Source organism: Tachysurus fulvidraco, chromosome 22 (assembly GCF_022655615.1).
Source record: "Tachysurus fulvidraco isolate hzauxx_2018 chromosome 22, HZAU_PFXX_2.0, whole genome shotgun sequence".
Taxonomy (NCBI): Eukaryota; Metazoa; Chordata; class Actinopteri; order Siluriformes; family Bagridae; genus Tachysurus; species Tachysurus fulvidraco.
This window is the reverse complement of record NC_062539.1, coordinates 18,424,911-18,442,410: the sequence shown is the minus strand read 5'-3', so window position 1 is coordinate 18,442,410 and position 17,500 is coordinate 18,424,911. Positions and strand designations below refer to the sequence as shown.

The 17,500-nt window shown below is 40.1% G+C and overlaps 1 protein-coding gene across 1 annotated transcript in view; it reads right to left on the bottom strand.

Moving 5' to 3' along the window:
* The window catches only part of dscamb (Down syndrome cell adhesion molecule b), a 113,818-nt gene that overhangs the window by 33,691 nt on the left and 62,627 nt on the right, over nt 1-17,500 (bottom strand). Inside the window, exons 4-8 of the mRNA XM_027163526.2 lie at nt 12,930-13,076; nt 9,921-10,199; nt 9,336-9,611; nt 4,847-5,143; nt 3,099-3,371 (exon numbers count right to left, since the gene is read on the bottom strand). Coding sequence (XP_027019327.2) covers nt 3,099-3,371; nt 4,847-5,143; nt 9,336-9,611; nt 9,921-10,199; nt 12,930-13,076 — 1,272 coding nt within the window. The remainder of the gene's footprint in view (nt 1-3,098; nt 3,372-4,846; nt 5,144-9,335; nt 9,612-9,920; nt 10,200-12,929; nt 13,077-17,500) is intronic.

Below are 17,500 nucleotides of genomic sequence, written 5' to 3'. Positions count from 1 at the left end.
ATTCACCGAGTTATTTATATTATATAAGTACAGATTACTTAAAGTACAGCAGATGCTGAATATAATCTTACTAGTAAAATGATTTACCTGCTGGTTTATTAATAAAAGAATAATTTTATTATATTTGGTATTCTGAGACTTTCTTTATGGAGAAACAAACATTTATTTAACATTTATTTATTTAATCTCCAGTGTTCTCAATAATCTTTTACATTTTCGTTTCCTTCATGAGAAACGCTTCAGATGAGCTGATGCTGTACGTTTCCATAGTAACGCAGCAAGCGGCATGTTTTTATTTTACGGCAAGAGGAAGTGAAGGAATGTTAGTGAGGGAATGTTAGTGAGGGAATGTTAGTATGTTAGTGAGAGAATGTTAGTGAGGGAATGTTAGTGAGGGAATGTTAGTGAGGGAATGTTAGTGAGGGAATGTTAGTGAGGGAATATTAGTGAGGGAATGTTAGTGAGGGAATGTTAGTGAGGGAATGTTAGTGAGGGAATGTTAGTGAGGGAATGTTAGTGAGGGAATGTTAGTGAGGGAATGTTAGTGAGGGAATATTAGTGAGGGAATGTTAGTGAGGGAATGTTAGTGAGGGAATATTAGTGAGGGAATGTTAGTGAGGGAATGTTAGTGAGGGAATATTAGTGAGAGAATGTTAGTGAGGGAATGTTAGTGAGAGAATGTTAGTGAGGGAATGTTAGTGAGAGAATATTAGTGAGGGAATGTTAGTGAGAGAATATTAGTGAGGGAATGTTAGTGAGGGAATGTTAGTGAGGGAATGTTAGTGAGGGAATGTTAGTGAGGGAATGTTAGTGAGGGAATGTTAGTGAGGGAATGTTAGTGAGGGAATGTTAGTGAGGGAATGTTAGTGAGGGAACTCGTCTCATGGAGGTTCTAAGACATCAGCAATGTAATAAATGTGGTACTGATATATTTTGAATATTTCTTTGCACGCTCTGTCCTGTGCTGTATCTGTGATACCATTTATTTATGACCTTATCCATGACCTCGTCTATCCTTTGGCCTGGACATCGTTTCCCTTCTGTTCTGATAAACCTGCATGAAGCCCAGACACTTTGTCTTGAGCTCGTCAAACCTTCAGTAACTGAAAACCACCACGTCTGTTCTGATTATCAGTAGATAACACTGAATACTACAGCGTTGTCTGTATGAATACATAAATACCCTTTTAATCTCATTAAACGTTAAAGAGTTTTATCATCTCTGTCTCTATGTGGTTTTCAGCACAATCAGTCATAATGGCAACAGATCAGACTTAAACTTCTTCTCTGAGTGAACCTGAAACCTCCATCAGCTACAGTAATAATGAGTTAGAAGACAGTTAGCTGGAGGTTTCACTCTGAACGTTTCACTGTTTATCTCTCTGTGAGCCTCAGGTAAAATTTCACTACCTAGTTCAAGATGGTTACTACAGTAATGTTAGTGGCAAAACTTAGAAAACAAAACTTTTTAGGAATTTAACTTCTGACTGGAAAATAAAAGCTTGTCAAGTGAGAAATAAAAGTTAGAAGGGACGACAAGTTGAGCAGAAGTACCTTTAATGCAGCTCGGTGTGAGCTAGGATGCTAACTGACTGACTATATACTGACTTTTGTGGGATCTTTTCCTTCTAGCAAAGCAAAAATAAAGTCATATTATGTCTGAAATGTCACTTACTTGATATTAATCTTCTTTATCAGAACTGCTGGATAAAAACACTACAGTGCTTGCGATCGTGCGGTTATACATCTGCATTTTTGTGGTTACGTACAATCCAGCAGCTTTGTGTCACTCACATCCCAGCTGATATTCAGTGTAACTGCACTTTTTGTGCACTATATTGTTTAATTACACAACATTCACGTGCCGTATGACTTTCTGCTTTCTACATACAGATTCATCTCCATATCGATCTTCTGATGAAGTCTGTAGTCTGAATGCTTTAAATTTAGATGCTGGAAGATGATACTGTTCTACCTCTTATTTTATTATTTTACAAACAGTGGAATGTTCTGGTTATTTGTGATGAATTAATGAATCATTATGATGTGCATTTAAAACCACAAAAAAATGATTCTAGCTATAAATGGAAAAGGATGTACAGTATCACTGGATACATGTAACATTCGATGACGGGGCAAACACCAAGTACTTGTCATCGCACATAAGATAATTGGCGATTTTCCACCACAAGGTTCCGCTCTGCCGTAACACAAACCACCATGGTTCCAAATCTGCAGATTTCACAGAGGAGGAGGCATAATGTGAGCTAATGAGGGGAGAAGCAGAGCAGTGAAGAGGAAAAAGACAACTATAAAAGGGTTATTTCCTTTCCTGGCAAATTTAGCATAATGCATTCTCAGGGGATCCAGCCATGGTTTGCATCAGCCTGTCGCGAGAATCAATGAGTTAAAATAACGTTGAACTAAAGCAGCACTTCACTGCTTATTTAATTCACAACAAAGTGGGGATAATGGACTCTAGGGATTCCCTCCTAGCTGCTTCAGAATTTTAAGCATGAACAAATTAGCTAACTCAATCGTGGAGATGTTTTTTTTCCATCACTGATGGCATCCACTCAAAAGAGTAACAAGATGACTGAGAGGATGCTGGTGATGCTACTTGACAGCATACAGACAACGATGATTTTTTTTAACTTGGACTGGATTATAGCTGGATAAACTCATGTAACATACGGTGCGCTATCGAGAATGAACTATATGCGTTTCCTTTATCCTCAGAACCAGTGATGGCTGATTATTCACATTACTGTCAGTCTAATCCCCTGACACTACTGTGTGTATTTCTTTTACATCATTAATGCTGTTATTGTATTTAATTCTGCAACAAAAATAAACTCTATATAATATTTTTTAACAGCAAATAATCTGATATAGATGCCAAAAAAGAAACCATATACTATATACTATAACCATATACTAATGTCTTTTTATCTCCAAATGACAGATTAGCCCTTCGATACCAGCCATCCCTGGTCAACACTGCCTTTGATTATTATGTGATGGAATAAATTGAAGTTCTTCTGGAACCTGTAAATAAATGCTTTTTTTTTTAAATCTTAAAGCACTTGTCAGCTGACCTTTTACAGTAACATGGACGCTCCTATGGATCTGTTTCTCAGGATCCACCAGAACATAACAGGTGTACTCGCCCGCATCCGAGTTCTGCACATTAGACAGCTTCAGTGTGCCATTGTTCTCAAAGGCACGCTGGCGATGGTTAAACGGAAGTAAGTTGGAATCTTTGTACCACTTGATCGAGTAGTAAGGGTAGCCAATGATTCGGCAGTGAATGAACATGTCTCGCCCCGCGATGGCAGTGAGGTTTTTCATTGGGCGGATGCTGGCAGGACCTGTTAGGGAAAAGAAAACATCACATGGTCAGCTTGTTAATGTTCAGGAAGGTTTATCATTTTTTAAATTGGAACAATAAGCACAACAAAATCGTAAAGCTTTAAAGGACCAAACCTAGAACTATTAGGAATTTTAATCTATTATTTTAAGTGCATCTTTTCTCTAACCTGATCATGTTATGAGCCAGTTTACTCCACACTATATTTATACAGAACTAAAGATTCAGCAGCCAACGATTGGGTTACGTTTATTCGATTAAACGACGAGGGCTAAATATTACACCAGCTGTATTAAAATTACATTGTGCACCTGAACCTCATAAAGTTTCATTCTAGCTTGGAGTGCAGAGATAAAAACAACTAAAATTGTGTCCAATTACAAACAGATTACACTATAGACAAAAATATGCATATGAAAATGAGTTGTACGAATAACTAATCATATAACAAACTATTTATAATGCCATATACAGTACTATCAGCATACAAACCCAATACTCTGTGTTAACAATCAGAAAATCCCATAAGCTTGTGAGAAATACAAGTAGGAAGCTTGTGTACACTTACTACATCGCTGGTCCACTGTTTAGGTGTTCAGTTCCAATAAAACTACAATATTAAATACCAAAACTATTGGATATTTATAAAGTAATTATAACCTACGATCTGGTCAAAGGTCCTGTAGTGGTTTCTATTCTGTTCTGTTAATAGACAAGATTAAGAGATGACAAATTGAGCAAGATATTTTTATATCCACAAGCAGGGCTGTTTCTAGCCATACATGGGTTATGCAGCCCCTTATGGCCCCTGAGCCACATCACAATCTCAATCTAGACTCACAATCTAGTTAGAAATGCGTAGATTTTACCAGGTTCAGGCGTTGCACATTGGTCTACATCTAGAGAAGGTCACATATAACCAAAAGTTTGTTGACACTTGACCATCACACCCATAGGTGCTTTTGGAGCATCCCATTGTAGATTTAGTTTCTCTTATAATAACCTCCACTCTTCTGTGCAGGACGTTCGATTTCTTCCACTCCATCCTTGGCTAACCAGATCTTCACTGACCTTTCTTTGTGTACAGGAGCAGTGTCATGCTGGAATAGGTTTGGCTTCGGTTATTCTGCAGTATACAATCACATCTTATGCACTTATGTGCTTCCAGATTTGTTTGGTGAAGAACTGTACAGTATATGGGTGTGAAGATCTGGTGTCCACAAACCATATTAAGCCGTATAACGTTTGACTGAGACGGTCAGTTGGGTTGTAGAGTAGCCTAACAAATTCAGAAATAACCCTGCTTAAAAAAGGTAAAAGATTTAGCTGAAAAACAACTTAATATGTCAAAAAGAATACCAGAAACATGAATATTAAAAACAAATCAAATACAAACATCTTAAACACAGTTTTCATCAAAGTGTGATGTGAGTGCATTGTTGTTTATTTTGTTGGAGGAGCTGATCTGACAAGCACCTCTTACGTTTATTCGCGCCTGGTAGGAGACCGATCCGGCAGAGTTGTTGCAGGTGCAACGGTAGACACCGCCGTCAGTGACCTGTGTATGTGAGACATTCAGGTAGCTGAGCACGTGACCCTCGACCGTGACAAAGCGATCCATGCGGTGGTGGCTGTCTTTGATGACCGGTTCATCGTCCAGTGTCCATGTCACAGTGGGGAGTGGGGTGCCTTTGACGTGGCACACCAGGGAGATCGGCTCGTTGGGGCTCACCACCTTCTCGCTGAAGGCCGACAGGATCTTTGGAGTGCCGTCTGAGGAAATTGCAAACATATTGCAGATGTATTCTTATAGTGTTTATAGTATATGCACCATATATACATTCACAATACATAAACCCAATTCTCACTCTAGATGTAACAGGAACACTGGGATGAGTTATATTGTGCTAAAGATATTAGCTATTATAAACTACAGAATTATTCTTCTCTCAGACCATCAGACTCCTCAACACAGACATTACTACACCTCACTTAGGAGTCCGTACGACTCTATTACACCACTAACCTTCTGCAAACTGCACTGTTACTGTTTCTACATGTAACACACCTGCACATAGCATAACTACACATCACAGTATACTTTCTTATTATTCTTATTTTTTATTTCATTGCAAGTTGTATTACTTGTATGTATCTATTACTGTCATGCCCTCCCGATTTAGGCAATGACATCACAATCATGCTATTTTTGCATTGTTTCGTATTCTTTGTTTTCTCATGTCCTTTATTTCTTTCAAGTTTAAACAGCAGTGATTGTAGAAGTGCCTGAAGTCATAGCTCATCACTGCTCTCTGACTCTGCAGACTCACTCCACATCATTATAGATGATCGATATCTCTTTACTCAGTTCCACTACCATGGGACACGGTTGCCTTAGCAACCAAGCTCAGGTAAGGATCTGCTGGCTGAAGATGTGAAGATCAGATCCATCTCAACTTAATGCTACTATAAACACAGCTTTATCTCAACATTAGGCAAAATGTAATCCTTACTATATGTCACTACTGTTCTTATAACCACCCTTTACAAGTTCGTCTGTGGGAAAGTCGTACAGACGGCCGTGCATTTCAGTAGCTTGAGGTAAAATAAAATAGGTTAGATGAGTAACTATAACAAAATATTTCATATTGCAAATCTATGTTTATGTACATATGCTAGATTTATAGCAGAAAACTAGCTTATATATGCGTATCTGTGGTACTACAACAAGTGCAGGACTTCTACTGTAGGGTTGTTTTAACTTGAGTTTTCTTATTTGCTGGCTCCATTAACAAGCACTGAAAGCAAAGCGATGCTTACAAGACCTGCCTTTGTTGTACCTGATCTCTGTGTGTAATCTTGACCCCTCATAGCATTCTTATTAGTCTGTCTTACACAATAAAGGTGATGCCGATCCTTTTTATAGTCACGTGAGTGCTGATACGGTTTAGAGTCAGTACTAACACTGCTCTCCACTAACCAAGAATCACACAGAATATCAGTACTGTATGTATAATTTACTACTACCTTACTAAAGATATAAAGCATGTAAGGCACAGCTATAGCCTTCTGCCACAGGTGAGCATCACTCCGCCATTTACGTTAACAATGTCAGTTAAAGCACTCCAGAGTCACTCCAGGGCTTTTTCTCCAAAACTTACCCAAGTTCAAATACCGTTCTTGATTAAGCATGACAGTGAATCTAATTCGTCACAGAACTCGAAGGTTGTGGTGACATACATTTGTAAGACGTCTATAGAATCTCTGGAATGTGGCCTGAAAATTCAGTTTATTTATATACAGCATACATGTCTTTATTATAAAGCATACATGTCTTTATTATAGCGCTTACATGTCTTTATTATAGCGCTTACATGTCTTTATTATAAAGCATACATGTCTTTATTATAGCGCTTACATGTCTTTATTATAAAGCATACATGTCTTTATTATAGCGCTTACATGTCTTTATTATAGCGCTTACATGTCTTTATTATAAAGCATACGTGTCTTTATTATAAAGCATACATGTCTTTATTATAAAGCATACATGTCTTTATTATAGCGCTTACATGTCTTTATTATAAAGCATACATGTCTTTATTATAAAGCATACATGTCTTTATTATAGCGCTTACATGTCTTTATTATAAAGCATACGTGTCTTTATTATAAAGCATACATGTCTTTATTATAAAGCATACATGTCTTTATTATAAAGCATACGTGTCTTTATTATAGCGCATACATGTCTTTATTATAGCGCATACGTGTCTTTATTATAGCGCATACGTGTCTTTATTATAGCGCATACATGTCTTTATTATAGCGCATACGTGTCTTTATTATAGCCTATCTTTATTGAATTCCAGTCCAGGTATTGAGTGCTGACCTACAGCTTATTCAATCTGCTATGTCTTGGCAATACTGATAGCCAAAAAAAGCTGTCTTAAGTGAAACACATTTTATATCTGTTCTGTTCATCTTCTGTTGGTTCATACATCAATCCGAAAGACCTGCTAGCACCAAGTCCACACCGTAACACTAATACTGACTGAATAGCATACTGTACATCTTAAATTTGGCCAATCATAAGTGACTGCATCCTGGTCCACAGTCAGGAGGTTTATGTAACGTACCATTATCTGTCCTCAGTGGTACTTTAGAGGGTTCCTGGTTCCTGTGTCTGAACTTATCCACATAGCTTTCATTTGAAGGATTCCCCATGCTGTGTTGCTATGAGTTCCGTAGGCGAACAGGATCCCTGGGGAAACCCATGTCCTTCTTGTGTTTTTCTTACCCCAACACACCTCATTCAGCTAATCAGATAATTAATAGCCCTTCTAGATTTGAAGTGGGTGTGTTAGAGCAGGGAAAACACTTGAGGGTTATTAATGTGGCATGGTGAAAGTGATAGAGATTAAAACTTGCAGGGTTTAGACACAAGTGTGTCAGTCCTTTTATTGACAGTTGCACAGTGCAGTTCTGCCCACAATGTAATGCTTTTCCCATATTACTAAGGAGATCTCTCTAATTGTGTCATTAATTACAGCCCTGTGCTTTCTGCAGCTGCCACCGCAGACATTATGTGTGCTCTTGGAACTAGTTTTAGTTTTCTTGCAAAGAAAAAAGTTATTTTATAGAACTGATATGGATCTGGATTAGGCATGTGATCCTCTGAACAAAGTGAAGAATTAAGCTTGAGTTTTGCTAAGACAGGCTCGAGCATCCCTGGAGCACATGATCTGCTACTGTGTCATACACTGGGCTTTTGCCATGTGGACCACCCACCAAGACTGGCTTAATGTTTTAAGAATAAGATCCAGTCAATGCAAGTGAAATCACTACATATAAGGCAGCTGAACTGAACTTCACTGTGTCGCTGCATTGCTCACTGACTTCCTCTCTGCTCTGTTCTCCAAATCACTATACAGTACTGTAAGTGTGCACTTTCCACTACATGGGGTTTCGGAGCCGAACCCTCTGATAGCTGCTGCTCTTCCTTTGAATATGGCGCAGATGACTTTGCCTGCCTTCTCCATGTGGGCTTTACAGTCATGTTCGTTGCCTGTTTCAGTCCCTATTACAGTCCTGTAGTTTAAGGGACAGGAGGTGTGCTTCCTGCTTCACCATTTTCATTATACAGCAAATAGCTTAAGGCTCTTGTTTTTGGTACTCATCTAGGAAACAAGCAAATCAGAAGACTTAATAGTACCAAAAGGAACCCTATCACTAGTCTGAATTGTATGGAAATATATCTTTATTTTGTTGTTAGCAAGATATTCGATTACTCAAGTCATGGAAACAGCGTTAACTACATTATTCTGCTGCCAAGAACTAATGCAGAATCTCCTCATTACACACTTCTTCCTGCTCGTGTACAGACACACAATCAGAGCAGCATGAACTGTAATAGAACTGTAATACAGCTAACTCGACTCATGCCATTTTATGATCCTGTGATCTGTAACAAAGGCTTGAAACATGAACTAATAAAATGTTAAACTGTGCTGTCAAATTGTATATATAGGTGAAACACGTGTCGTAATATATATCACACATACACATAGTGTGTTGTGTTTTGTTTAACGCTAATACCTGACACTGTCATTCCTAAGCATAGTAAGTCTGTTGTCTCAGCTCCTAATCAGTCAGGCTTTTTTTCTCACAGATAAACAGATGCACATTGGAAGGTACTCGATGTTTTTGGCCCATTTTCCTGCCTCAGATTTAAACATCTATTTTGGATTTGTGGATGAATAAGCGGTTTACTGATGAAAATCCAGGCGTTCAGAAGACGGATGAACATTGAGCATGTGAGTTCTAGCACCTTTCACTCTAATAGTTCCATCATGCCTGGGTTGTATTGTTGTGGATCATATCTTTATCTTTATAAATTATGGTTTATCCCATATGTCCCGGTCAAACCAAATCCTGCTCACAAGTCTTTTAAGATTTAACTCACCTTCCAGAATGACCTGCACAAAATCCTGGGTGGACATCTTGCCATTGCGCGCAAAACACTGGTAGGCTCCTCCATCACTCTTGGCCATGCCCTCCATCACCAGGTTCTCATGGTTAAGGCCAGTGATGCGGACATTGGGCCCTGGCTGGATCCTATCTGAATTTCTGTACCAGGTGATTTCATACTCGTCAGAGCCAGTGACACTGCAGAACAGAGACACCTGACTGCCCACACTGCCTCTGACCTTACGAGGGCTCACCACTGCTTTCAGGGGCTCTAGAATGGAAGACACACAGACATAGCGGAGTAAATGAGCTATTTGTCCAGAATCTAGGCCAGATTTTGAGTTTTCACCTTTCAGTGGTACTTCATGTCTGCAACTTTTTCTCAAAGGAGAAATTTGTTGTGGATATTCGCTTAATACTGATCAATAGGGTCTTTGGGACCTGTTTTGGTATTTTAATACATTATTTGCTTATTTACTTACATTTATGTAATCATGAATTAGAGCATAGCCTGAGAAGAGCAGTTTCCTTTCACTTATTTTCATACAATCATATTTTTCCACTAGAAACTGGAACTCACGTTTGACCACCAACCGTCCCACCACCTTGGCATTGCCAAAGCTGTTCCAGACTTCACACACATAGTTGCCTCCATCGCTGGGTCGTGTAGCCTCGATGAGGAGGCCTGAGACACTCTGGTGGTAGCGACTGTCGGACTCCAGAGGGCTGTTGTCTTTCAGCCAGCGGTAGCGAGGCGGCGGGTGACCAGACGCCTTACAGGGCAACTCGACCCGATGACCAACCATGACCTCTTTCCTCTCAAAGCCATCCAGAATCACTGGAGCTGAATCCACAGGCTCTGAGACGTAGAAAGGTAAAGGAAGGGAGACAGAAAAATAGATGTAATTATTGTTAAATTACCTCCAGTTATTTCTCCTGCATTAGTTTGGAGTGGTTTCTATACTTGTGTCATTATTTAATACTGGGCTCTTTTGTCACACTACGCAGTACTGATGAGGGAAGGCATGGTTTTATTTCCATCTGCACTCTATTGCCATTTTCACGATCAGAAATGAATGTCGATGTTTAATCCTGATGTATGAGCAGCAGCTTTCTCGCCCTCCTGCCAAGGATAAGGTGGCCAACTGCTTATGGGACTGCTGTGGATGGGGCGGCCCACAGACTGTCAGGCCTTGTGTCTGTTAGCTTTAAGTGACGTGACATACGGCTAAGTACGGTGACCCAGACTCAGAATACTTTCTCTGCATTTGACCCATCCAAAGTGCACACACACACACACAGCAGTGAACACACACACCGTGAAAAAACACACACACACACACACACACACACACACACACACACACACACACACACACACACACACAAACACACACACACACACACACCGTGAACACACACCCGGAGCAGTGGGCAGCCATTTATGCTGCGGCGCCCGGGGAGCAGTTGGGGGGGGGGTTTGGTGCCTTGCTCAAGGGCACCTCGGTCGTGGCCGGCCTGAGACTCGAACCCACAACCTTAGGATTATGAGTCAGACTCTAACCATTAGGCCACGACTTGCCCCAAAAAATGGTTTATGGTTGGGTCTTCATCAGAAATCATTTGAAGACTTTGGCAGGAAGGAATTAGTGTTGGGTCTGTGGTGAACTCAGACCCATCAGTTCACTCAACAAACTGTTGTAGAAAGGGCATTATTTACATTGACATTATTAACATTGACATTATTTACATTGACATTATTTCCTGTCCAGTGTCACCAGATTAGGACGAGGTTCCACTCCAAGTTTCTTCCTCATATTATCTCAAGGAAACCACCGCCACCTCAGACTTGCTCATTAGGGTCGTGAACTGTTTAAAGCACTATAAATTGAATTGAACTGAAATCTTACATGCGCTAAAAACCACACGGACGCAACAACCTGATCCAAAGCACATGTCCTAACAGTGATGGCAGATTGAGATTAATGTCTTTAGACAGAATGTCTCACTAGTGTTACAGGCTGATGAAGCCATGCTCGTAAATCTGTGTGGCATGAAAGCAAAAATAAACACGCTTTCAGAATGGTTCACAAATTGCACAATTCTGTGGTGAACATGAGATGCGTCCGTAACGTGAGGCACGTCGCCTTCTGACTATTAATGAGATAATACTGATGATGCTACAAGGAGAAACATTCAGTAATGAGAATTGTTCATCTGTCCAAAACTAAGACATACCGAGGCAGCAGGCTACATTTAAACACCCTTTCATTTAAACACAGAAATGACTCACTTAGATGTCTAGACTGCCTCATGTGTAACTTCAGCCAATACTGCTGAATGTACTGAAATCTCCAGCTTGGGCCAAATGAACCCAAATGGGACAGATGGGGTGAACTTGGGCAATGTGACTAAAAAGATGTTTGTGAATGAAACATACAAACCCATTACCCTACATCTGCAATGCTAGGTGTCAGAAACGGTGTTGGGCCATACCCCATTCTTTGGCACCAGGGAGTCAGAAAGTGTTGTGTGAGTCTCTCTAGAGCACCTGTAATGGCAGGGTGTGTGTGGTTCTTTATGTGGGCAATTAAACACATAAGCCTAGGCACTTATCCTATGTTGGTACAGCAAAGATAGGGTCAGATTCCTCTAGCAGGGTTGAAAACACTGGTGAAAAATACAGTTATTCTTGAGCTTATTACCTGAAACACTGAACACATGGATCCTTTTCTGTACCGGGAATCTGTCATTTTTAAGTCAGTAGTTCAGTTAAGGTGAAAACACCTTCCAGAAGAGCGGTGCATCGGTTTGTTTGTGAACTGACAGACAAGCCTCTTTCTGATATGGTTCACGAACAAGGCAGAGACAGAAACAAGACCTTTTCACCAGGATTAGTTGGTGCATTATTGGCCATAACGGATGTGGATGATGCAGCAGTGCCAATGGCAGACTGTGTAATCATTGGGTTCATCGAATCTGAAAAGATCTTTGTTTCACCCGTTAATATCACTGGCTATCCATGCAGACTACCCTGCAGTCTGAGACAAAGAGGTCAGTGTGGCATTGCAGAGCATAAAGCTTTCAATTATTCTTCATCTGTGAGCTCCCTCAGTGTTCCATTGTAGTGAGTGAAGTAACTACGCAGCACTTGTAGGCAAGTTTTCTCGATCTGGGCTGAGATTGCATCTACTAGCTGTTTCATAGCCAGGGTGGTGAAGTGCAGGCAGATGGTAAAGAAGGCTTAAATGTATTGTGGTCAGATGAAGCCAATGGTCTCTCACCTGCAATGTGAAGATGAATACGATTTGTCGTATGATTTTTGTCTGCTTTTCAACGCTTGTTAAACACTCCTGCCAAATTTTATACAAGGCCACACTTTCTGAAGGAAAGTAGAAGAGTAGGATGTGTATGTGACCCTGGTCTTATGATCGACTGGAGAACCACCAGGTTTAACTAATCACTCATGTTGAGGAGAATGGCCAGAGGAAAAGCATGCTATACTGTATGTAACTGCCATGGAAACAAGCATATAGAGCTAAGTGGCCTACTTTACTTGTTTATATCAAAAGAGAAATAAATCCCTCACCTGATAAGAGTAATCGGGCACTGTTACTTTGTCGAGTCTCTCCTGTGTATCGGTGCCGCGTGGTGCAGCGGTAGATGTTCACCGCATCCTCCGACTGCACGTCCAGAATATACAAGGCCCCTGTGGATGTAATGAGAAATCTTGATCCTAAAAGAGAGGAGAAAAGAGAGAGAGAGAGAGAGAGAGAGAGAGAGAGAGAGAGAGAGAGAGAGAGAGTCAGCATAATGGCATTCAGTCACCTTACTTTGTCTTTTGGTGTACACAGAATCCTAAAACATTTGAGTACAACATTGTGCTATTCAATCAAATTCAATAAAGAAAAAGAAGAAGGATGTGTGTCAGGTATTTATTTTATTTTCTCTAGATAAAGGCATAGACCAACTTGGGTGGTGTTGAAGTACTGATCTGTTTAACGTGACTGTGTCGCTTCTGAGCTGGTGGTTAATATTTGTACCTTAAGCTGGTGTGTGAGCTAAATATATAAGAGAGAAAAACAGCTTGTTTTATTCATTTGTGATTGTCCTGCATTGTCTTTATTCAGATCAGCTGTGTAAAAGCCAATGCAGCTTGAAATGGTTTGTTGATGCATGCAGTCTGCCAAACACTGCTAGTGGCGTATAGGGTGTGAGGGTGGGGGGGTCTGCAGCTATTGTAAGCACTGACCTACTTAGGAATGGGCGTTTAAGATTTGATATCCTAAGGAGGGTTTAGCTCCTAGTTTAAAGCTAGATGTGAAGAAACCACTATTATTACACCACTAAACCAAGCAGGATGTGTTTTAATATCAATAAGGTCCAGAAAAGGACTGATTATGTTCACACATGTGACTGCAGGTTCCTGCAGGTTCCCATTTCTAACCATGCAAAAGATGCAAAAGCCACACATTTAATTGTGTAAACCAATACAAGAGACAAGTAAGACCAGTAGTTTCAACTCGTATGTAAATGTAGCTGCTACACAAGCTACAGGAAGCGGTTCAGCTAATCAGGGACTAATGCAACCAAATATCTGAGTTCTGTTTGTAACAGGTTTATTATTTATTTAATTTGAATGCTTTGCTGTTGATTAGTGCTGTCTTTGTATTTTACACATTTCCTAGTCATGAATCTTACACCTAGCTTTAGCACAGCATTAGCATGTCACTATTCTCACTCGGTATTCCAGTTAGCTTGGTTGGAGCTAATCAGAAGTAAACACCGGAGCCAGATGGCAGTTGTTCAGGGCTAAAAAGCCTTATCATTGCTAATTAAGATCATTAAACCTGAAACACCCCCCACCCCCACCCAAAGAACTCCAGACCAGCTGACAGACACTTTTCCAGTCTTCAAGCAAAAGACAGTACATTGAAGTATGTTTTATATTTTTATGTTATATAAAATGAATTGCAAAAGTAATTTGTTAGGTTTTTTTAGATAATAAAATTTACTAATCACATTTAGAATTAAGAAGCCAGAGCTCATAGAGGTGAATCGAATAATTGTGTGTAATAGGACAGAGGTTCAGGGGAGATCTTTGTCAAAATGTGTTTTTCCCCCATATAAAATAAAAGCGATTGGGAAAAGCCGATGTTTTTATTTATTAAAGATTGCCTGTATTATAATTGGTTGTAGTTGCATTAAAGTCGTGCAGTTCCTGTTATTGCTTACACACTTATCACAAGTCGTTCCCTCACTAGTTAATTAATTATGTTAATTATGCCATGTTTCTGTTCCTCTTTGCAAAGACATATCACATAATATAGTAATGAAAAACTGCCTTTTGGGTGACAACTAGGCGTCTAAACACAAGCTGTTTACCAGCATGATGAGAATTGCTCTAGTCTAATTTTGTTCTTGAGCTCACACCATTTTGTTATAACATGATCTATTGCTTTGTCATGGACATTGGTTGGTTACCCTAATGTGTTCACCTCTTCTGTGTCTGTGGTATTAGTTTGTTTACTTCTGCCATGTTGTTTCTTTTCCTCATTGTAAAGTCATATCAGGGCTTTGTGTACACCTTAGTGATCCTTGTGTCCTGTTCTTTCCACCTTGGGGAACTTCCTGCTTGGCCCTACGCTTGTATAATGTGTTTGATTACTGATTATTCTCTTGTTTTTTTTATTTGCTTATGTTTTTGAGACTTTGATGGTGATTCTTGGATCATCCTCAATAAAGCATGAGCACTTATTCACTTGTGTTCTTCACACTACAGCTTGTGACACTGGTGTGATCATTCAACTCGTCTCAGACAGGAGACCCAGATGAACAAGACCAAGACAGGAGACCCAGATGAACAAGACCGAGACAGGAGACCCAGATGAACAAGACCAAGACAGGACACCCAGATGAACAAGACCGAGACAGGAGACCCAGATGAACAAGACCAAGACAGGAGACCCAGATGAACAAGACCAAGACAGGACACCCAGATGAACAAGACCAAGACAGGACACCCAGATGAACAAGACCAAGACAGGACACCCAGATGAACAAGACCAAGACAGGAGACCCAGATGAACAAGACCAAGACAGGACACCCAGATGAACAAGACCAAGACAGGAGACCCAGATGAACAAGACCAAGACAGGAGACCCAGATGAACAAGACCAAGACAGGACACCCAGATGAACAAGACCAAGACAGGACACCCAGATGAACAAGACCAAGACAGGACACCCAGATGAACAAGACCAAGACAGGACACCCAGATGAACAAGACCAAGACAGGACACCCAGATGAACAAGACCAAGACAGGAGACCCAGATGAACAAGACCAAGACAGGAGACCCAGATGAACAAGACCAAGACAGGACACCCAGATGAACAAGACCAAGACAGGAGACCCAGATGAACAAGACCAAGACAGGACACCCAGATGAACAAGACCAAGACAGGACACCCAGATGAACAAGACCAAGACAGGACACCCAGATGAACAAGACCAAGACAGGAGACCCAGATGAAACCCCCAAAGCACAGCAAGACCAAATGTTTTGACCATTGAGCTTCCTTAAGGTCACAGATTAAACTGTATATTTATACTGCTAATTAAAAATTGTGTGTTTTTGTTGCTATTGATGTTGATTTTGTCCATTTTGAGTGGAGAAGTAAATCACTAGCAAAACAATATATTGTAATGAAATTCTGAGTATTTCAATGTGTAAAGATTCCATATTCATGGCTGTTGTACATACATTAAGTGCACAATCATGTCTTTTGTCCTCATTAAGCAGGATATAAAATAACATCTGTGAGCAGTAGCGAGATGCCAGTGAGTGATACGCCTGCCTATAGTGACAGACTGGATCCAGAGACCCAGGCTTTTAATAAGGTCTTACGCCAGTAATTATACTGACAATTCGATCAGCTCAGCCTGAGTATCTGCATCCCAGGCTGATCGAGAGGGCAAATTAACACTGATGTAATGAGCACTATTTGTCACTATTAGAGTGATGTGTTGTCAACAGCCTACATCATCATGGCAACAATGAGGAACCCTGAACCCCGAACAAATTCAGAACGATCCAATCACTTCTAATGTACAGCAAAAATGATGTCACCAACATGGCTCAGAAAATATACACACACATATAGTATATAACCATCTACAGCACAAGATGAAGTGGGGAAGCGACATATATTTAAAAAGAAATTCTGCTATATTGTGACCTGTCCTTTTATATTGCATTCAAATATTATTTACTCATAAGATTGAGTGTTAATAAAGTCAATGGCAGAGTAAATATTACCAGGTTGTACACCTTAAGTAAAGAACATCACCTACATATTTAGAAACATTAATAGTTTAATTTTTTTATTTGAACACAAATAAAATGTTAGATTTTTTTCAATAATTTTCCATGTATTACGTAACACGGGCTCAAGCCATCGCTTTGGTTTAAATGAAGGCTTTAACACACGATCCCAAATGGCTTTAAATTCTCACTATACCCTATGGCCACTCGATACACGGCCATTTAAACATCGTTAACATCTTTTACACTAGAAGTAATGTATAGGATTTATTTTGAAGCTTTTCCACTACATCAGCTACCGTCATTTGCCTGATCTATGCAAAAACATTCAGAACATTTAAACCGTATTCACACAGTATTTATTCAGGACTCTGTTCTCTACACCAGGGTACATAGGAACCTGAGATATGTTGTAGTATAGCCAGGCTGGGATGGAGGCTGCATGACAGCAGGAACAAGGACAGAAGGAAAATGGAGGGGAAAAATAAGAAAAAAGTCAGTACAAGAGCACGAGAGAAAACGAGAGAGTCATTAAACGGCACACAAGACTTTGTTATCCTCAAACTCGTTAAACTGTACAGCTGCCATGTCCATCTGTCTGTCTGACAAGAGCTGGCTTATTTTCAGGACAGCTATTCACCTCAGTACCTGATTGGAGCAATCATCTGCCCGGGCATTTTATCTGCCCCTTGTTGTTCTCCTGTCGTTTGAATGCTATCTTATAAAACCATGAGTGCTAGACGAGACCCAGGGTCACCCTAAAGGGCAACTTGCATCATCAGTTCTGTCTAATGTTCTGATACAAGCTGTGTGTGTACATTTCTCTTTAAAGG